At 39.5% G+C, this 23,754-nt stretch overlaps 1 protein-coding gene across 6 annotated transcripts in view; it reads left to right on the top strand.

Moving 5' to 3' along the window:
- Positions 1–5,808: 5,808 nt before the first annotated feature.
- The window catches only part of dscama (Down syndrome cell adhesion molecule a), a 78,896-nt gene continuing 60,950 nt past the window's right edge, over positions 5,809–23,754 (top strand). For 4 of the 6 annotated variants that reach the window (XM_067494578.1, XM_067494577.1, XM_067494579.1 and 1 more), the window contains exon 1: positions 5,814–6,932. In XM_067494578.1, the coding sequence (XP_067350679.1) occupies positions 6,890–6,932 (43 nt within the window). In that variant the 5' untranslated portion in view covers positions 5,814–6,889. Of the gene's footprint in view, positions 6,933–23,754 lie in introns of all 6 variants that reach the window. The other 2 variants (XM_067494580.1, XM_067494576.1) reach the window with 2 other exon arrangements.

Below are 23,754 nucleotides of genomic sequence, written 5' to 3'. Positions count from 1 at the left end.
AAGATTAGTAAGAGTGAAGTGAGGAAGACATTGAAGAGTTGGTCCTGACAACATACCTGTGGAGGTATGGAAGTGTCAGTAGAGTAAAGGTGTCAGTAGTGACTAGTTTGTTTAACAAGATCTTGGAGAGTGAGAGGATGCCCGAGGACTGGAGGAGAAGTGTACTGGTGCCAATTTTTAGGAACAAGAGAGATGTGCAGAGCTGTGGCAACTACAGAGGAATAAAGCTGATGAGCCACACAATGAAGTTGTGGGAGAGAGTAGTGGAAGCTTGGCTAAGGGCAGAGGTGAACATTTGTGAGCAGCAATATGGTTTCATGACTAGAAAGAGTCCAAAAGATGCAGTATTTGCTTTGAGGATGATGATGGAGAAGTACAGAGAAGGTCAGAGGGAGCTGCATTGTGTCTTTGTACATTTAGAGAAAGCGTATGACAGGGTGCAGAGAGAGGAACTGTGGTATTGTATGAGGACGTCTGGAGTGGAGGAGAAGTATGTGAGAGTGGTGCAGGACATGTATGAGAGCTGTAGAGAGCTTCTTTTTTCCGTCTATACTACATCCCTGGATTACATCATTCACTCACATTGTCTTTTCTATCACTGCTATGCTGATGACACACAGCTCTTCCTGTCCTTTCCACCGGACGACTCCACTGTTTCATCACGCATTTCTGCCTGTCTCTCAGACATCTCAGCCTGGATGAGAGAGAGACATTATCAACTCAACCTCTCCAAGACCGAAGTCCTTGTCTTCCCAGCCAGACCTTCAACACAACACAACATCAGCATCAACATTGGATCTACAGTGATTGTCCTCACTAAATCGGCGAAAAATCTGGGGGTCATCATCGACGACCAACTGAGCTTTAAGGACCACATCTCCACAGTCTGTAGAGCATGCAGATTTGCTCACCAAATCAGGAAGATCAGACCCTACATCACGGAATATACAACCCAACTCATTGTACAGGCGCTGGTCATATCTCGTCTCGATTACTGCAACGCTTTGTTGATGGGGTTACCGATATCCACCATCAAACCCTTGCAGATGATCCAAGCAGCAGCAGCACGCCTCATTTTTAATCAGCCAAAAAGGACCAATGTCACACCACTCTTTAGATCTCTGCACTGGCTTCCTGTAGCTGCTCGCATTAGGTACAAAGCTATGTCTCTTGCTTACAGGGTGGTTAACTCAACAGCTCTTGCTTATCTCAACTCCCTCATTCAAGTCTACAACTTCCTTTCTGCTCTTTCTCGCACTTGCATCTCATGAAATGTGAACACATTTCTGATAGGACTTTGCTTTGATGTTCTCTCCTTGACTTAGATTTTTGCTGCCTTGTACCTCACTTGTAAGTCGCTTTGGATAAAAGCATCTGCTAAATGACTACATTTAAATGTAAATGTAACTGTAAGACCATAGTGAGGTGTGCTGTAGGTGCATATGTGCAGATGAGGTTACACAGGAATCTTTGTGGACTATGATGTTTGCAGATGACAGTGTGATTTGTAGTGAGAGCAGGGAACAGGTGGAGGAAAATCTAGAGAGGTGGAGGTCTGCTCTGGAATTCAGAGGAATGAAGCCGCAGTAAGATACATGTGTGTGAATGAGAGGGACCCAGGTGAAATAGGGAGGTTACAGGGAGCAGAGGTGAAGAAGGTGCAGGACTTTAAGTACTTAGGGTCAACGGTTCAGAGCAACGGAGAGTGTGGAAAAGAGGTGATGAGGCGAGTGCAGGCAGGTTGGAACGGGTGGAGAAAAGTGTCAGGTGTGTTGTGTGATAAAAGAGTATCAGCCAGAATGAAAGGAAAGGTGTTCAAGACGGTGGTGAGACCAGAGATGTTGTCCGGCTTACAGACAGTGGCACTGAAGAAAAGACAAGAGGCAGAGCTGGAGGTAGCAGAGCTTAAGATGTTGAGGTTCTCTTTGGGAGTGACGAGGATGGACAGGATCAGGAATGAGGACATCAGAGGGACAGCTCATATCAGAGTCAAAGTCAGAGGCCAGATTGAAGTGGTTTGGACATGTTCAGAGGAGAAATTGTGAATATATCGGTAGAAGGATGCTGAGGTTGGAGCTGCCAGACAGAAGGTCTAGAGGAAGACGAAAGAGGAGATTTATGGAGGTAGTGAGGGAGGACTTGAAGTTAGTTGGTGTGAGAGAAGAGGATGCAGAGGACAGGGTTAGATGGAGGCACATGATTCGCTGTGGCGACTCCTGAAAGGGAGCAGCCCAAAGGCAAGAAGAAGAAGCGCATTTTTATCTGTTTCTGTCAAAAAAAAAACAACTACACATTGAGTTTTCCAAAACCCTGAAGGTTGTTTGACACTCGTTGTATTCTACAATTATTTCCAGAATTATCCAGATTATTGTGTTTTTGAATTTGGTCCAATTTAATCTGGTTTTCATAAAGGACTATTTATGATGTCTTAAAAACATTTGAGGGCAATACCACCACTGGTCACTGTTGGAATCACTTGGGAGAAATGAAAAGTGCTTTAGGATCCTTTTGAGGTTCATTAAAAAAGTCTCGGCTACATCACTATCCACCCCCTTTCTTTCATTCATCAAGATGTACACTTTTTTAATAATATTTTAATAAATTTCATAGCCAACTGAAGGTAACCTCAATTTTTGCACAAAACAAGCAAGATAACGTCAAACCTTAGTTGGCTATTTAATTGGATTGATGTGAGGTTTTGTGCAAACATTGTTGGTTCCCAGAAAATTAAAACCTAATGACTTTGGTGATGCTGTAGTTTTAGGGTATGTTGGAATGAGTCCTAAAATCCAGAAAACAGTTAGTATTTTTCCAGTTATTGTTCCCTCATCTCAAAGTCAATGTTTTTTTTTAATGGGTTTCATATTAAATGTCTGAATTAAGGTATGATAAGGCACAGGCAAGATATTTTCATGTGTTATTCTATGACATAAAATTCCTCACTTAAGCCTGTTTGACATGTGAATTCTGGACAGTGTGAACTCAACTTTGAACGTTGTCCAGAGCTGCTTTTCACACATGTAACATATAGCGGGAGATTTTGAGAAGTGTCCTCAGAGGAGAAATTCCGCTTGATAGCAATGCACAGTCAGCGCTCAGAGGAGGCACAACATTATGGGAAACCTTTAGTTGTGTTTACAGTCCATCAGAGCCATGCATCCTATAAAAAAGGTTCTATCACAGCAGCAGTTGAGTAATGGATGTCATCAACATGCCTATTCGTTTATATGCTCCCAACAGTTTGGAACATAGCAATGTGCTGCACAGACAAGCTCATGGGCAGACATCTGTTCAAACAGCAGCCAAAAAAATGGAGGCTATCATTGTTTGCAATGTAGTCAAAATTGCAGCATTAACACTTAAAAATTGGTGAGTATTAGTCCCTAAAACTTCACGTTTAGGTTAGTGTTAGAAACTAAATAAAGATGTTTGAGTTAGTAAAAAAAAGTAGCAGTTTGCCTTTAAACTCAGTACTTCCTTAATTATACCTCACATGTCAAATAAACTCAACAAAGTCATTAAAGGTTTATTAGTGAATCACGTGCATCATATGACTGATTTCACACTGGACTCACATGGAAAGTTTTGTGTTTTGTGAACTATTCCAAAGTCCATCTGTCAAACATTTGTGTGGTGATCATTTAAGAAGATTATTTTGCTGTACAAAATGGGCAATGAGAGCAGTATTGTGCTTTATGTTGAAATATGTTTTTTATCAAGAGAAAAAGTCAGACGCTAACTGCAAAAATACATAATATTGTCATATCAAAAGTATCAGCAAACATATCCAGTATTGAACTTCGGTTTGTGCCCAAATTATCTTCAAACTAAAAACATTCCCATCTCACTCTCATCTTCATCATTTGCTAATCTGAAAATGTTAACATGCTAAAATATTATGGTGAAATGATGGGGGTATATCATTTAGATTGTGTTATTCTTGTCCTACATTTACATGAAGGGAAGCAGAAACAAAACAAGGCAGATTTTTTTAAGCTCAGACTTGAGTAATTATTGACCCAACAGAAGCTTGTATATACGCATAGTTTCAATAAACTGGTTCATTTCAGAGTCTTATGCTGTATAATGTAGCACATTGCTCTGTGGAAACAGTTTATGTTTTATACAGTTTAAGAAAACTTGTCACTTTTCTGCAGCATATAGTATTACATCTCTTTATCAGTGATGAGGTCCCAGCACTATCTGCAAAGGTTTAACATTTAAATAACAAAACGGTTTTAAAGGATAATACTTTTCCTGATGACATAATCTCACAACATATCATAGACTTAAAGTACGGATTTGAGGAATAGGAATTGAGCTCTTATGACCATACAGTGATTTAATCCAATTGCTGTATCCAAGCAGTCCACTGGGATGATGACATATGCCTGAAGATTTTAAAATCATAACAATTGAAAAGCAATGAATCAACGTGATTAGTGAGACAACTAATTTTTGCCAAGTTAATTGGTACTTTTGAGTTTGAAAGTGTATATTGTGATCGACATAATCCACTAATACAGGTTACATTAAGTTTTATGACTGGATTATCATGAGTAGCTAGTAATTTTTAATCAAATCTAGATGAATACAATATAACAATCCCAGTGTGTGGCATAAACAAACTCATATAAATATCAGCAGTTTTATGTATAAGTGTGAGTAAGTAATTTGTTACCTCTAATTTGCAGTAACATTACGTTACAGTGAACACAGCACAATGGATGAACAACAGCCCCCACACAGATCCCAACCCCCCCTCACTGGAAGCCCAGGAGACTGACAGGAAGTGGGATTAGGCAAAATCAACACAAACAAAGACATACTTTGTATACAATGTGTGAGGAATCGCATGTTTCCCTCCCTGCCGGCTTGTTCGGGTGGCTGGAGTCGGTGATAATGATCTGTTTTATTTTGGGGATGCCTGACTGAAAGCGCATGCAGGGGCCAGACAGGCAATGACAGGTCCTGTATTCCTGGTAGAGCATGTTCATGCGTAGGTCTGATGTGGATGCTAAGTCTAAGAGACAGACAGTGTGTCTGGGAGGAGGGCTAAAGCCCGGCTCGGCCGCTTTTTGAACATAAATGGGCCAAGCTAAATTCAAACAGTCACATGGCAGCGGATGTCACTGCAGTTACTATTGTGTCAGTGCCTGCGGAATCATTTCAGATTCACTGTACAGTGCAAACATGACTTTCTTATCATAGCAATGTGCCTGAAAAACATAACACGATTGGGTTGTTGAAGTTCCAAAAGGAAACCGTCTGCGTGTTTTCTGCACGTCATTTGAAAAGTTGACATTTTCAGGTATCATCCTTTTTTTCTGACTGTCGGATGCCTATAGTTAACGTCAATTTTTAATATGCAGGCCATGCTTAATAATTTCAGATTACACTACCAAGTCCTATTCTTCCCGTAGCAGTGAGTTTTAGATTAACCTCCTATGTGTTTGGATGGAACCGAACTCGTGCAGGGGGCTGTCTGACATGGCTGCTGCTTGATGCCCCCTGGTGCATTGTGGGGGGGGGAGGTGATGAGGGGGGTGTCGCTGCTTATATTTGTCAAGGTTAGTTAATGAATACAGGGATGAGGCTGGCAGGATCCCCAAAATGACCCCAGGGTTCATAAATTATCCAGTAAACATATTAACAGACAGGATTTGAGCTCCTTCAATTAAGATAATTTAGATTTTTCCCCACAAATGCCTACATAGTAGCCAGTCAGGTGTTGCCTACACTCCCTCTCCCTGACTCCCTCCCTCCCTCAGCAGCATCCTCCAGCTTGCTACAACACAGTACTGCCAGCAAACCATAGAAGGATGTCCTGTGGGTTAATTCTCTCTTCCTTATGTTAATTCCTGGTCGGAGTGAGACAACTAAATCTAGTATCCTCTCTGCAATAAAACCAAAGAAAGAGTTTTTATTTGTTTGTTTGCTTGTGCGTTAATTTTGCACAGAGGCTCAGCTGTGTGCCACGATCTCTCCATTCCTGCACCTTTAAGGCAATGGAGAGGGAGAAAAGAGGCTGCGGAGAACGAGACGAGGGTTTATTCCACAGTGCTCTGAGGCAGGGCAGGTTATAAGCGCAGGGACCGGTGTGCGCAGTTTGTGTGTGCGGCTGCGGGGGGAAGATGCGTGTGCTTGTTGCTCGTCGGACGGAGAGAGGCGGCGAAGAAAGAATGAGTTTTCAGCGCAGCTAACAGTCAACTCCATGCGCCTTTTAATTCTCGAAAAATCCAACTTTTACGCATTTTTCCTTATACCTGAGGTGGCATGTTTGTCTCTTTTTCGCGCACAGGCTAATTTATTTATTTATTTATTATTTATTGATGCTTTTTTTATTACGATTTTGGAACCTTTTTGTTTTGGTATAGTTTCGTTTAAATTGTTTATCCGTGGAGTTGGGTGTGCGCATAGACAGTTTGTCCTGTGCGTCTTCAGCCTCTGACTCAGCAGCAGCAGCAGCAGCAGCGGCGCAGCTCACCTGGACCGGAGCGCACCGAGCCGAGCTCCCTCATGTTTCACGTAGAGCAGGTCTCCGATACGGCGGGACGGCTGCACTGAGGCCTGGCCCGGCGCAGTGCAGTGCGGTCAGTCCAAGACAGGGGAGACGCACGGTTGTGGATCGTACACTATCCCCCGCTGTACCAGGAGACAATCAGCAGCAGGAAGAAGCTCAAACCTCCTCCTCGTCATCTTCCTCCCAACGTGAAGGATTGAGAGAGAGAGGGAGAGAGCGAGAGACGGAGTGTGAGAGAGATTTGCAAGCTCCATTTTCTTTCATTGCAATTGACTTGTTGAACAAATAAAAGGAAGGAATTACAAGAAGAACGAGTGCGGAGAGAAGAAGAAAAAGCATAAGCTTGGATATTGAACGGAGCGGGGCATGTGGATATTGGCTCTTATCTTTTTCCAGTGCATCTTGAATGGTAAGTGATGCATTTGTGCACGTTAAAATATAAATTTATCTTAAATATTCCTCAGCACTGAGTGAACAAAAATTATTCTAAATAGTCTGCGAGCATTTTCACATTGAAAATACTGATTCCATTTTTTTGTCCTGCAAAATTGAACAGAAGAACAGGCTGTTGCTACGTCCTGAAACAGGCGGTGCATGGGCTTTGGGAGGTGGGGGGGTGGGGGGTGATACATCTACATTAACCATTATAGAGGTATAGATGCATGAAAGTTTAGCTAATCATGCATTTACAAAATTTAACCCTTTTCTTAAATATATGTAATAATACACAAACTCACACAGAGGTTGAGGGAGCAGATATGTAGGTTGAGTGATAGGTGCAGCCTCTACTGCACTAACAAGCAATTTATATTTATCTTTTAGTTAAGTTTTTGTGCAATTAATCTTAATGGAATTTTAGGCCTGCAAAAGAATCTCAGTGATTTGTCTTTTACCATCACATGATGCCATAAATAATTATTTGTTATCAAACTGCACTGGGCCTCAGCCTGGGTGCATTTTACTACATCGTTTTATTTGCTTGATATGCATATTAACCATCCTCAATCAGATTTTCTTTCATATGGTTCATGAAAAAATATGTTTTAGCAAATAATTTAGTTTTAACACATTTGCATGTTTACTCTTTCATTATTCACCATGTGTTTATTTAAACCTCAAATCAGTATATGAATGACAAACAGAACAGTTATTCTTGTGACACTGTAAAACCAGTGAAATAATTTATTTAGAAACATTAAACAGATTTTTATTCAGAAATCCTCTCAAAAACCAGGTTATATGTTAAAGAAAAATGTAGCACATTTTACTTACATGCAGCAAAATAATAAATATTGTTTTTTGTTTTATTTGAAGAATACATAACTTAAACATGTGATTGTATGCTCATATGTTGTTGGTTCCATTGAGTAGCCTCTAGAAAAAGGATTAAATATGTTAGCTGTGCTTTTTCTGGCATTGCACCCGCCATATTAGAAGCACAGACATGGAGTCATTTTGGACTGGGGAAAAAAAAGAGACAAGCCCTATCACCCTTGCCCAAGTGCACATGTCACAAAATGCATCCAGATCCTATTTTGTGCACAGTGGATTCCTGAAAAGATAGATTTGTTACGTGGCAATTGTCTCTTTTTTTATTTCAGGACTGAGGTTGACTGATTTGTACAGCGAATACAAGAAGGGTGTGTGAGGAAGGGGGGTATGAGGAGGACAAGGGGCTATGGGGTTGGGGGTGGGATGTGCGCATGTTGGGGGGCAGAAATCAGCTCGGAAGAAAATTGGGGGTATTTAGAAGATCTTTTTGAAAGGTAAACGGAGGGAAAGGGGTTCAAAAATCAAAAGTGGACACTGGGAACAGAGAGTAGAGGGTGATGCGTCAAGCTAAGATGACAGGAAAACCATTTTGTGGGCATGCTAAAGGGTTCAATGTAGGCAGTGGTTATTTATAGGAGAGAATGGAGTAAAAACAGTGATGGCGCTCTAGCAAACACTGCTTGGCGACACTGTATCAGTACACACAGAGGACACTGATGTCCATTTCAAATCTCCCTCAGTCCTGTGTCGAAATATCTGTTTGCTGAGCATAATCCATTGCTTTGCTTGTGAATAGCTTTTTCTGTCTCTTTGGTCCAGGCAACAGCGTTTCAAAATGGCTGCTGCTAGACACATCTACATGGAAACTTTGAATGGCAGCAACAGCACTTGTAATTGTGATGAATGCTACATTTGTGCTTACTGCAGATGCAGTGCCATTCATATCGACAGACTCGGTGCATTTGACACTGACCCATTCTATTGATTCAAAGATTTAAATGGTGGTTTTGTGGACGGAAATCTAAATTATCCAGAGTGCATTCTAATAGTTCTTTCTTTGTATTTTGCTTATATATACCAATATAAATTGAGTGGGAGTAGAATAAAATTGCCATGACTGTTGATTTTTAAACCGCATTCTTCCTTCTGCAAATTTGTTTTTCCCTGAACAGACCTGCAAAGATTAGCCTTAATGAGCAGCTTCCATCAGAATTGTACATTTTGCACCTCTTCTGGAAAGAGAGATGTAGCTTCCTGAAATAAAGGCTTTTAGGGCTCTGGTCCAGTACAGGCTGCTGAGGTTGTCTCTATGGAGACCTGGATAATGAGTGTTGCTGCAGTGTGGGCTTGAGCAACACTGCACTTTGTTCAGATGACCCTGGCAGTGCTTCCTGTTACCAGTCTGTCACCTTTATCCTGATGATATTTATCTAAGGAGCATTTTTTAAATTTTAACTGATTTTAATATTTGATGTTCGGTATGTAAATATTGATAAATGCTTGCCTGTTAGTGGAAAATGTATATTTGAAGAACACACCTTCAGTGTGTTTGCACTGCATCTGTAGTTTGCAGTGGTCAGCTAGGAATAGTACAGTACCTACTGTACAACCTCCATTTTACTCTGAATTGCCGTATTCCCAATTGTGGACACATGTGCAAGCTCATCTACAGTAGATATAAACAATTACTGCTGTAGAGAGTAAAATCTGCTGTGGAGTTCACTTCAGTGGTGCTTGAGCTTTTAAAGTGCTCTTGCAAAAGTGTCTATTAAATCCTAAATGGAATAGGGACAACATATTTCAGCTATGAAGAGATAGAATTGGGGAAATGGCATAATGTTGTTTTTGCTCAACTATACCCCAAGGTGGGGGGAGGGGGGTCCAATACATGCTCAATTGGACACTAATAAGCTGTGTAAATATACAGCAAAGCTCCTCAATTGGCTCTTAGTATCACTTTGAGTGTGTGCATTTTTATCTCTCAGCTTAGGATGGTGAGGGGCTGCTAGGAAAATGGTACCTCCGCTGATTAGAACATAGAAATTTTGAGCAAGACTTCATCTAGACATCAAACGTGATTAATGTAGAAGCAGAATTTAGTTTACCTCTACATTTTTCTTTCAGTTCAGATCATCAGAGCCACAGAGTAAAAACAAGAAGCTGTCTCCGTAGCTCATTTGATGCTGAGCAACACTTTTGCAGAATTAAAGATAGCAAACATCTGAGCATCAGCACTTACTCACTACCACTAACCGGAACAAGAGACTAAGAGTGTATTTTCAAAGAGGAATCCTGGTGATGAAGGTATCCAATATACGCAAAAAGTTCAAAACCTTCACTGTTAGGTATTTAATATGTTTTCCTTTATATTAACTCTTTCAATATACAGTAGTATCTTCTTGAATTATATTACAGTGAAGTAAAAGTTTAAAACATTCAACCAAAACCACAATCTTTCCCAAACTTTTAACCAAAATGCTTGCACAGTTCACCATGAGGTCCTTGGTGTCCAATGTCTTACGTCCACTTTGTTTGGTGTCCACCATAAAACAGCCTATGGTTGTTACAAAACTGAAGCACAATCCAAGTAGCAATTAGGATTCTCTCAAAGTGTTGTTGGCATAACAAATTAGTAGCATGATCATTTCTAGGACGTTATTTTGTCTCATGCCTTCATAGACATTAACATTGTGCTAATAACCACAGACCACTAGTAAGTTTGGTGCCACAACATCGTTTTGTCCAATAATCACCAGAGGTCATATTAAGGCCAGTGGGAAACTAGGCCTTTGCAGACTAGTGTCTTTTGGTTTACATCTGTCACTTCACATAGAGCCAGGATGGGTTCATAGAGTCAACACACATCAGCAAACAACAACTGTGTTCAGCTCCGCAGTTACACACTAATATCGGCGCACCAGTCAGTGCAATGTAGGCCAGTGATTGTTTGCTGATTATTCTTTGGATGTGTTATTTTAGCCTCAGTGTTGTTTAATGGTAAAAAGAGCTGCTATTTACACTGATACAGTATATTCATCACATTATGATTTTGGACAAGAGTAGAACATTCATGCATTTATTTAACCCACATTTCTAATATAATGTGTACCGATATTCATGTCTTCACCTAAGTGTAATACACTGTGGAATAAAGATAAAAACAATGTCTGTTTCCTTACAAATAGAGCTAGAGATATGTAAAGCTTTTTATTTGTTTATTTTTAATTGTATATAATGCCTGTTATCAGAAGGTTTTAGTGACACGCTGTTCTGTTGGACTTACTGCACTCCAGTATTTGGCAGTGCTATTGGGTCAGAATTTTTTTGTGTTGCCGTGCTTTGTTTGCTTGCCGTGCAACTCGGCTTGGCTGTTCAGACAAGAGTAGACTCAAGCATATGTTAATGGATGCACATTGAACTGTTAAAGGTTTCATTTAACCCAGACCAGAATGCTTAAGGAGATGATGGTGTGTAGTGAGGCAGAAAAAGAGGAGGAAGAGAGGGAGGAAGAGACTCACGCAGAGTCAGCTTGTGTCATGTGTTGTCTAAAGCTCAAAAAAATCATATCAAATCAGCCTAGTTTTCCATGCAGAAACAAGGCTGTATAGGCGCCTTCCAATACATCTGACTATCATATTATTAAACAGTGACAAAGACTGGTGATAAAGAATATATCCAATAGGAAATAGGCAAAGATTTAATTTTATCTTTGTTACCACTTTTACTTTTAAACATATCAAGCACTACACTCCAGTTTTATTTGAATTGAAGAAGTTCAAGTTGAACTTAAATAAGTTGTTTTAGCCTTTATGCTTGTACATTATGTTTAAGAATTGTTACAACAATGAATTAAATGGTTTTACTGATGATCTACAATATTACAAAATTTGATTTTGTGTTTGACAAGATCAATGCAAAGAACTAGAACATTCTTCCATCATTGGAAAACCAGGAACTTCAGCAGCTATTACGTGATCCCCAAGTTAAACGTTTCGAGTAAATGAACATTGCTATAGATGCACTGCAAAGCCTGCCATTCATATACATCTGCAATATCAGATCAATGTGCTTAACATCAGCTGTTACAGAAACCCCTCAAACATTTAGGTTCTTTCTGTTCTGGATTAAAATGAGCTTTACCAAAAGTACAGTAAGACAGTGAAACAGTACATCTGTTAACAAGATGACAATCAGTTGTGTTGTTTGTGTCTGTAGCGTTTCATTATAAAATAGGGCAGTAGCTTAATGCTGTGACTATGCAGATACAGCAAAATGTCACCCAGGGTGAGCTAAGGTTTATATTTAAGTCAAGGGTTCTACCAATGATCTCCACTTTATGTCTTTTCCAACATTAATTTGAAGGATTTGGTTGATATCTTCAGTAGATATCACTTAATTACTGACATGACAGATGATTATGTCAAGCAGACTAATTTGGACAAAAAAAATAAAATAATAAATGATCAGTTGGCACCATCCATTCAGACCCACACAACAACAGTGTAGCTCAGGTGACCCACAACATTTGCTCAGTGGTAATTTAGATCGATCTAAGCTCAGTGTCTGTACAGTACTGCACAGTAATGTGTGATCCATAGGGTTTATTAGAGAACCTTTTACATGTTTTCCTGTTGTGGTTATGGCTCCTACTGGGCCCCAACAACCTCCATATAAAGTCTGCCATTAGGTGGTACTTTATACTGTATGTCCTTGTTGGATATAGACACCTGTCTCCAAACAGAGAGATTGGCTTAATTTATGTCTATCTTATTGCTGCTTATATACAATATATTGGAAGAGAGTAAATAAAGTATGCTAATGGAGAGACATCCTCCTTTTTCTTTATGCATGTATTCAAGTTTATTAAAATCAGCTGCAGGCTGTATGGTGCTGGAGAAATATATATGTGAGCATCTTTTAATCATTATATAGAACCAAAACCACAATACTAGCTCGTAATATACAATAAGGACCATTTGAAGTGCAGTAAAATGTCAGATTGCATTTTCTCTCTTTTATATACTGTATACTATCTTCTCTGCCTTTGTGAAACGTTTGTTAGTGAGTTTGATCTGGATTCTTACTTAAGCTTAATTATTATTATGTCCCAGAGAGTGTCCATAAAATTATTAAGAGCATATCTTCCATTTGTATTTAATTCTGACAGCCCTGATATCTTCCAAGTAAAAGGATGTCTTGCGCAAAAATAATTTTTTGTAAATAATTCTTATAAAGAAATCAAGTTTACTCTCAATTGCATTGCTATTTCACATTGTAATTGATGATTGTATCAGCCTGTGTATTTCTGTTCTCTATTGCCAATTCATACATCAGCATTGCTAGATTATAAACTTTGTTAGATGCAACATATGAATAACAGAATGCAATTCGCTTAAAGATAGGATGCTACAGCTATGTGTATTTTCTGTATAAGGTACCAACAGAGCTGGATACTAGTAACTTGGGTTGTTTAGAAAATTATTGTGTCAGCAGAAAACTTGAATTCTACTTCTCAAAAAAATGGATAGTAAACAAAAGGCTTCAATTAAGGTACTTAGAATGCAATTAACAAAAACAAAGTGTGCTCTGAACCTGGTAGTGATCATATCTCTGTGTTACAATCTTTGTAATGAAATAGAAAGAGATTAGCTGATATAGCCACAGTAAGGCTGGTTGAAATTTTGGTAATTTAGTGGATCCATCAATTTGAATACAGTGTGTGGAATTGTAACCAAAAATAGTAATATTATATAATAAAAACCTAATATTAAACTTCATTATTGTTTTAGAAACAAAATTATAAAAAAATAAATATTAAATAATTAAAGACAAAAAATAATCAAATCAGGACCTCACAGGCAATTTCTTTGCCTGTGGCTAACTACTGGACGTATTCATTAAGCAAAACCAAACCAAAATGCTGATTAGTATTCAAACTCCAGCTTCTTTCCTTTACCCCGAAATGTGTAGCATTTTTAAACATTCTGGCAAATGTTTCATTAAAGTGTTTGTAGCCCCCAGCTCCATTCTGCTCCAGTCTCCACTCTATCAGGCCTTCCCCAGAAGTGATTATGCTAATTGCTGTTTGATCAGATGATTAAATTATAATTTGATTAATCCTGGGCACTAAATGCTCTGAATACATTGATGTGTATTTTGCAGCCTGGCAGTGTTTGCAGAACCTCCCAGCTCCTCCCCCCCTCCCCCCCAAATCATCAAGCAGCCAGGGTGAGACTCACAATCCAGGTGTAGGACAGGGAGCGATGATAGGAGGAGTTGAACATGAGTATAATGCTGCTTTTGCTGCACGGTGGTCTAGCAATCCCAAAACATAATGGTTAATAAAGGATGACTCTCATCTGTGTGCAGATTGAGTGCAGCTCTAATGCAGATAGCTGCCATTTTCTTCAGTCATTGCCTGTCTGCGTTACACTCAATTGACTGCGTATCCATCAGGGTGATTGATAACAGTGCCTTATGAGAAGGCTGCAGGACTAAATGAGTAGTTCCTGCATTGCATACCCACTGAAGGATTCAGTGCACCTCTGGCATCATGAAGTGTATTTATGTAGAGAATATTTTCTCGATCACAATGATGATTGCGATATCAGTCCCATGCTTCTTGATTAAAGCTAAAAGTGCTGAAGTAATGTTGGGTAGATAAAAACGTACAAATAATAACTGTGCAAAAAAGACACGGATCTACATAAGGCTTAAAAAGTGGTTTGCATTATGATTACATAGCAGCAATAAGCGCTGTCTCTCTCTGCAGTTGGTTTACTGAGGGTAAATTGCTCCTGCCTTTGAGGCAAATAGGGGGCTGTTGAGGGGAGGAGAAGCTGGGGTTTGGGTGGGTGTTGGTGCATTTTAAGGGTTGACATTTTTCTGAGGCTAAGCATGGCCATCAGCGTAGAGGATACATCATCTACTCGTCTGACCCACAATCCCATTTAACCCCAGGACTCTGATATGCCCTCCACTGTCAACTGTCATCCTATTTTACCTATTTGTTTGTTGCTCCTGCAAATGGCCTTCATTCCATCCCCAGAAATGCAAAACAACACCGCAATGACACAAAATTCCTTCCTGTTACAGCTTTGTTTCGAGACAGAAAAGCATTAAAAAGATCTCTTGAATCGTATATTTTAGTAAATGATCCAGGCAATATTATATTCTGTTTATTTGCTTTAACACAATTAAACTAAAACATTAATATTACACACCAGGCTGAAAACTCATGTATGTAGTTCATAAGAACTTTAAATTTCTCTTTTTGCAGTGGATAAGAGTGTATTCTACAAGAGCCCATTTACATCCAAATGGGTCAGTTATACACCAATGCTACAATCTGACTGTTTTATCAAATGTCACATGACCTGTGTTTTAGATGCACACTTATCGTTAAAAATATCAGCCAAACCAGACAACAACAGAAAGGCCGAACACTTTGCCATTCCCAGAAGTTGAGTATACATTTCCCAGTTGGTTATTTCAGGCCATGGTCATTCAAATCAGCACTTTGAGTCACCACTATCCCTCAGTCACATGTGTAATCAAATCTTATAATTTTATGAATAACAACTTAAGGAAAAACAGGTTAGTCATAAAGCGCATTAGATGTCTCTCACTTTCTTCTCTTTCTCACATTGTAATTTGAGACGATGTCAAGTGTAGAGTCTTCAGTTGGATACAGTATGTAAATGTTGGCTATAGGCTCCTGTGCTGTGCAATAGTATAATACTGTATGAAGATAATATTCAAGCTGTCGGCCTTCCTCTTTCAGCTAATCTCTTCTTTCATCCCTCCCTGCTGGGCTTAATGTCCTCCCCCTCAGCTCACCTGAGACCCCCCTTTCTCTCTATAATAGCTCCGTCAGAGTTGCACTTGACAGTGGTGGGAGAAATTTCACTAAAATAGAAATAATGCCACTTCCCCCCTCTCTAAGAGCATGCATATATTGTGCCGCAATATATGACACACAAATTTGAGTCAAGTGCTGTGGAAGTGTTCAGACAGGAGGATTAGTAACTAAATATTTTCTCACTAAAAATTTACTCCAGCAGTTTGCTGAATGCAGACAAGTACTTACATGTTACATCACCAAATTTCAACATTACCTGGAAAGGCTATAGGTTGGTCATGTTCGCACACAGTCAGGGAAGCTGTTTCCCTCTGTTTAGTCTTTGTGTTAAACCCTGTTGTCTGCCTGCTTAAACAGTTACTGTACATGTTGGAGTTATATCAATTTTCTCCTCTTACTTACCTACTTATTTCCCACGATGATAAAAATGTTCCTTTAAGATGTTCTCAAAGCCACTACTATATTTTGTGCCAATTTATCAAACAGATTTTGAGAATTTTAGATCTGAAAACCTTGAAGTAGTGATGGTGATACATAAATGTCTAGAAGATTAACAGAGCCAGTGGGATTCGTCCTCTAGGGACCAGGAATTTATGTACAAAATACCAGGGCAATCCTTTCTGTTGTTTAGATATTTCAATATGGACTGTGCTGGACTAACGCCAAAAACATGCTGAAGGAAAGCACATTGACTACTTAGGCGGTTACTTCCAGAATATTCTGAGAATACTTGGATGTGTAATGAATGCTGTATATTATGGGTTTCAATTTGGCTTTGTAATGCAGTATTTGAGCTAACGTCTGTGGCTCCAGAACTCTGGTATATGTAAGTTACCAGCATCAAACTCTGATTCACACTTTGATATTCATATAGAATAATATTAGAATCTGTTACATGAGGCACATGCTGTCATTTTAATGCTGTGTCACTTTGAAAGGGTAATGGAGCATTATTAATGTGTTATATGGTTGTTTTTATCTCTTTCTCTTCTTTTCTTGATGCATCTTGGCATGTTAGGTTCTGTGACAGCAGCCGGAGCTTGTTTACTCACTCACTGCAGTTTTCTCTTAGCCATCTCTCTTTATTTCTCTCTCTCCCTCTGTCTCAGTTGGTTTGCAGCAGTTGTCCAGTTCCACCTCAGTGATGTAACTGATTAAGGTCTTCAGAGTACCCAGTACATGGGAACTCCCTCCTCTCCTGTTAGCGCTTATGTAAATGAGCATTCATATGCATCCACTAACCCTCTTCAATGTGACTCTCATCTCGCCCTCTAGAGAGTTGACATCAGAGGAGGGTATCATTGGTTTTACATAGTGGCTGCATGGCACTGAGTGCACTGCTCGACATTATTCATGAGGACAAATTGGGAGCGGGAGATTTGGTGAGGGGAGTGAGGGGACCCTGCCCTTCAATCTGAGCATCTCAGCTCAGAGCTGCACTTATTTGTCTCTGCAGGAATTTGCAATGTTGCAATCGCAAAATATAATTTCAACCCAATCCCCCAGAATTTTTGCACAACTTGTAATTTATAGCATCATAAAATATGACGGCATGCATCACATTTATTTTTTATTTTTTTATTTTTAGAAAAGCTGACATGAAATCTGGCATTTTAAGCCACAACAATCGCAAAAACCTCAGCAAAATCCTGGAGAGGCTTTTTATTGTGTAAGGCCCTGGGGTAGCAGATGAGAGGGTGTTGTATGGGTGGGGTTGTGGGGTTGGGGTGATGCTTACTCATTGTCGTTATGGGGCCATCCTCTCCTCCACCCTGTCTACCCCATCAATCCATTCCACCCTTTCCAGTACCCCAGCCCCCCCCTCTCTCCTCCCTAGGCAGTCTCTGCAGAGCTCTGGCTTAATTACCTGCATTGCCTGCCATGAGCTGTGAATGTGGTTTAGTGCTTGTTTGCCCCAGTGGACCTGCCTTAGTGTCTTGATGCCCTTTTGCCCAATGTAGGACTACAGAGTTCTCCTATCTGGTGAGGGCCACACTGTGGATGAGAGCCAACTGGACTCTGATGTTTACATACATTAGTGGCATTGAGCAGGGCAGTCTTGTTGGTGCCAATTGCAAATTTAGTGTGATAAAATCATAGGAAAAGAGTGAATATTAGGCTGCTTCTGCTGAAATTAAATCAATTAATCAGGATGTTATAAAACAATATAAAGCATTAATGTGTTTTTTGCCATTTCAAAATAAAAGGCTCCAAGCACATTAATCTATGGCCAATTAATGGTTTAAGGTTGAGGTAAACACTGCAAGCAAAATGCCCCTGATGCATCAGTGGACTAATGCACAGGCTAAGGCATAGACCTATTTATGTTGTGTGTTAGTGGGACCTGTATTGATCAGACATTTACTTAAATAAATTGCCTGGGCGATTTGGAAGCAACCACTGATGACATTGTCAGAGTGGGGGTCATGGCTCTTACTCACGCACATTACATAGAAAAAAAAGGCTTGTTTGTTTGCTCTTTTGGGAGAGAAATGTTGGTGGTGATACTTTTCTTCTAAACAATTCCTTGGTGTTTAGTGTAAACATACTTGACATCGACATATAAAACATATTGTAACCAGCAACATTAGTAGCTGCATTGACTTATCACTGTCTCATCTGTCAACTAAAGTCATATCTATCTCTACGTTCATGGGCTTTCAGACTTTTAATGTTTACCACCCCCACATCTCTGTGACACGCCTGCATCAGCTGTCCTTGACCAAAGTGTGTCTGGTGCCCTTGAGCTCCTAACACAGTAGCATAGGCTCCATAATCTAAGGGGGTCTCAGGGTTTAGCAGGGCCTGCCACCAATAGGTGCTGACATCTGTGACTGTTCCACACATTATTTCACACAGCACAATGAAGGGGCGCACCTACAACCCCTCCTCTAAGCTGTGCTAAGATACTGCCGGAGAAAAAAAGACAGAGGCCATCTATTATACATGTGTGACATTCATAATTGAACAATATCACTTTTACCTCTTTGTGGTTTTGGGTCATGGAAAACCGATGGCGATTAAGACAGGCTTTCAGCACAGGCTGGCATATGGTGATTGTTAGTGAGAGGGCTTGTGTGTGTGGGCATAATAGGCAGGGAAGTGAGTTGGTGTTCCTTCAGCATAATATTGAATTGCTACATGTGCAATGCCAAAATCATAGCAGGGAAAGTGGGATACAAAGATTGGAGGGATTTGTACAGTTTGTACATTTGAGAAATTCTTTATAAAATTAAACTGCTACAGCCTGAATTATGTTCTGAATTATGCGATCTTTTCCCGGCCGAGTTTGCAGGATACAAGAACTAACTTTAAATAGCAGGGAGGAAAGAAACAACTCCATTGTGGTGTTGGGGTCTTTTTAGTAAGCAGTTGCACAAATTGAGGAAGAATATTAATTTTAATGTAAGATTCAGAGAAGAAGCACTATCACCAGTTAGATGCCGACCAAAGTGCTTCAGCCTGCAGCCTTTATCAGCAATCCAGGCTGACGGCTGACCAGCTATCGATACAGTTGACATAAATCTTTCATCTCACGTTTCAAGATTCAGTTTTTTCTTTTTTTGATCTCACTTCTGTGTTCCCAGTATTATCAATAGAGCCTCAATAGTGTGTCTCATCCCTTTGCAAAAACCAAGCATTACATATCTGAGAGATGTGCATTTGTATGTGTTACATCTTACTATTTTGTGACAACCATTAATGAGATTATTATTTAATGGTGATCTACACAAACACACTTAATGAAAGCCAACAACCACCCACATACTGTCTCCCTTGCTTGCAGTGATACATTGGAATGTTTTTTTTTTTTTTTTTTTTTTGGGGGGGCTATTAAATTTCAACTGAATATTTTAATAAAATCCCCCCCCAAAATACAAATTATGGTTATGTAATCTCTGTTTTATTAGATAACTGTCAGCAAACAGTCATTGAGAACAAACATTAAGAATTATCCAATACGTGACTCAGATTATGAGTAGTTTGTGACCAGTAACTTGTGATAAAAGACTATTTATGATCATACACTGAGCAATAAATCCCTGTACACAGTACAACCCCAAATCAAAAGGAGACCAGTTGCTGAAGTTTTGGGAAAGGAATCTTCTCCCCTTCTTGTCTGATGCAGGATTCTTGCTGCTCAACAGTCCTGGGCCTTTGTTGAATTTTTAATTTCATGATGTGCCAAATATTTTCTATTAGTGAAAGGTCTGGACTGCAGGCAGGCCAGTTCAGCACCTGGACTCTTCCCCTGCGAAGCCATGCTGTTGTCATGGGTGCAGTATGTGGTTTAGTATTGTTTTACTGAAATATGCAAGGCCTTCCCTGAAAGAGATGTTGTCTAGATGGGAGTAAACCGTATGCTCTTAAAACTCTATGTACTACAGCATTGATGGTGCAGCAGATGTGTAAGCTGTCTACACCATAGACACTAATGCAGCCCCTTACTATCAGAGATGCAGGCTTTGGAACCGTGTGCTGATAACAAGCTGGATGGTCCCTCTCCTCTGTAGTTGGCAGGACATGATGTCCATGGTTTCCAAAAACAATTTAAAATTATGATTCATCTGACCATAGAACAGTTTTCCATTTTGCCTCAGACCATTTTAAATTAGCTATGGCCCAGAGAACATGGCGGTGTTTCTGCATCATGTTCACATATAGGTTCTTCTTTGCATGATACAGCTTTAACTTAGGTTTGCGAATTGCACGGTGAACTGTTTTCACAGACAGTGATTTCTGGAAGTGTTCCTGAGCCCATGCGGTGATGTCCAGTACAGAGTCATGCTTGTTTCTAATGCAGTGCAGCTTGAGGGCCCAAAGATTACGCACATCTAGTTTTGACCTTTGGTCTTTTCCCTCGCGCACAGAGATTCCTCCTGATTCTCTAAACCTTTTGATGATATTATATACTGTTGATGGTGGGATCTTAAAAGTCTTCGCAATTTTACATTGAGGAACATTATTCTGAAATTGTTACACAATGTTTAGACAGTTTGTCACAGATTGGCGAACCTCTGCCCATCTTTACATTGCAGAGGCTCTGCCTCTCTGAAATGATCCTTTTATACCCAGTCACGTTACTGACCTGTTAACAATCAACATATTTAAATATCAAATGCTCCTCTCTTCATTTTTTTATGTGCAGCAATTACTTTTCCAGCCTTTTGTTTCCCCTCTTCCAACTTTTTAGAGATGCGTTGCTGCCATCACAATTTGTTTCAACATTTAATATGTTGTTTATGTTCTATTGTGAATAAAATATGGGTTTTATTTAGGTTTTAGACATCGTCTCTATACTTTTGACAGCACCCTAGTTTTAATTTGAAGGGCCAGTGGTTGATAAAACACAGATCTGTACAGTCGTTAATACACAGACCTCCCCCCCTCCACATTTCCTTTTTTTTGCCCCTGTATCTTAATCTAAAGGTGGAGCAAATCTGAATGTGAGAGACAGGGTTAGAGAAGCATGAAGGAGAGATGAAGGTTAGAAAGGAATACGAGCCCAGAGCAGAGCAGGAAAATGAGGTAAGAAAAATAAAAGTAAAATAGAAATAACAGTACATAAATCTGAAGAAGGTGATGGGATCCAGCAAGAATGGAGCACACTTTTGACACTGCTCCTATTCTTCTCTTTCTTTATCTTCTGTCCCTGTATGTCTCTTAATACTGGACTACGTGCCACTATCTGACTGCTTTCCAGCTTTCCTGCCTCCCTTTCTCTTTTTTCTTAGCACCGCACTGAAAAATAAATGCACTCCCACTGTATCTATATGAACCACTGGGACCTAGCAGGGGTGTGGGTCCATCAGGCTTTCTCAGTAACCCAGAAATGAGCGATGGTCTTCATTTTTTATGAGTTGGTGCAAAGCAGTTTGAGACAAAAGCAGTTATGAGTTCAGACACACTTAGAACACTGCCACACATTTCACTAATATATTGTTTTCACCCTATCAATACAACAACACACATCATACACAACTTGACTATTATTGGAACAACTCTTTACAATGACGACAGGATCTCTGCAGTAAATGAAAATAAAGATCCAGGCAATCTGTCTTTATAACTTAATATCCTGGCTTATTGCTGTCAGATTCAGGAGCTCTTAGCAACAAAAGCAGTTTGACTTTTTTCATGATGCAGAAGTGCTAGAATGTTAAAGGCCACAGAAGTAGAGATAGTTCAACAGATTTTTTTCATTGCAGAATAATTATATTTGCAGTTATTAAAGCCTAGGAAATCACAGACCAATTAAAAGTGCAGGCAAAATGTCCTAAACAGTTTTTTAAATATTTTGCTTAGCTCTAATTTGTAGGAATATGTGTTATTAATATTGCTGTGCAACATGTGCACCCACAATATAGCCACTCATGTAATGTAATGACCTGTGTTTCAAATCCAAATCATATGATTGAATTAAGCAAAGACAGTATTTTATATATTACTGTATTTTCACGTCGGTATAATATGATAACTTACAAAATAAGATTAATGTTAAAAAAACCTGAAAACTAAGAGGTGAAATGTACTGTATATGTGCATTATATTAGCATGAATTTAGAGTATAATTTTTAACAGTGCTCTATTGTCCCTATTTCTCTATTTTTTGTTCACAGACTCTGTATGGATAATACATAGTAAATTTCTTGAATCAACAGAGAAACTAACAGTAACAACATTTGTCTCTGTGTGTGTGTGTGTGTGTGTGTGTGTATTTAATCTGGTATTTAAGAAATTCATTCAGAAGATCTGAGTCAATATTTCTGTTTTCGAACCAAATTACCTAAATTGTGGGGGACTATTCGCTCCACTCATCAGTGACACATGCAGCCTCAGCAGCTCGCTGATATTCAACAGATGCTGAGATTTTATGATCATCTTGATGACAGATTTTCCTACTTGAGAAAACTACTGACAAGCTGTTACTCTGTGTGATTACAAGGCTGTAAATTAATCCCTGAGAAGTTTTCAATTTATCAATGTTATAGAGAGCAATGAAGATATTTTTCCACGCCAAAATGTCAGTACAAAACAAGACACCCTCCTAGTTATATGAAATCTTATACACACTATAGGGAAATCAATATATATATTTATCTGCAGACTTGTTTTTGAGGTCTTTACTGTTACTCCTACATTGGTAACGTGATGCCTCATTGTTTGACACCAAACTTCCAAACAATCAGTGTGTTAAAGGAAATACATTTTTGTAGTTTCAATTAATCAATAAAATCCCCCCCCCACCAGCCTTGTGTTTTGGCTTCTCTGCCTTTTCCCGCCACCTTGTAGATTTAAAAAAAAAAATAAAAAAAATACCTTCTTGTAGCTGTCGACAGCTACAACAGTTGGCTTTTTAACACCTGAAGGCCCTCTGAGTACTGCAACTGTGAAGTGAGTATGGCTGCAAATGTGCAAAAACATGTGTACGCTACAATGTTTGTTTGTCAGGCTGAACGACCAGTGGGTGGAAGTGGCCGGTGATTTGAGCGCGCTCATTAGGAATTTATGAAGCGCTAAAATGTTTGGACTCCAGGGAGAGGGGATTGGCAGCTGTCGCACAGGCAGGCAGGCTGGCCACAGATGGGGAGAGCACAGACTGTGGAGATACAGTAGAGATGCTCAAAATGCATTTACAGTAGGTGTCAGTGGCTTAACTTTTACGGATCAGGTTTTAAGATTTTTAATGTTTTGCATATTCTGCGCCGGTTTTTCACTGGTGGCCGCATTATCTTTGTCGCATGATTTGCTTTATAATTGTAACTGATTTTAATGAAACAGTTGCTTAAGTCTCTACTTTATTTATCTAGTACTTTGGCTTACTGTTGTATGCTCAATTAAAAACTTCTTATCAGACATATCCTCTCAATTAAAGTAGTTGTGGTGTCTGAGCGAAGTGAAAATGGAGTTAGTGATGCTTTGTTTCCAGTTTAGGTCTTTTGTTTTCTCTTCTTCTTAGGTGTAGCTAATAAACTTGTAACTAAGCATATGGGCAACGTCGTTTCTATAAGGTGGCATCTATCCCACAGCCTCTTTTTAATCAGTTTTTTAGATCCACAGCTCTGATGTGCAGTAAACAACATCATGTTGTGCCTCG

Source organism: Channa argus, chromosome 24, assembly GCF_033026475.1.
Source record: "Channa argus isolate prfri chromosome 24, Channa argus male v1.0, whole genome shotgun sequence".
NCBI lineage: Eukaryota > Metazoa > Chordata > Actinopteri > Anabantiformes > Channidae > Channa > Channa argus.
The sequence above is the reverse complement of the archived record's forward strand: the minus strand, read 5'-3'. Positions and strand labels throughout refer to the sequence as shown.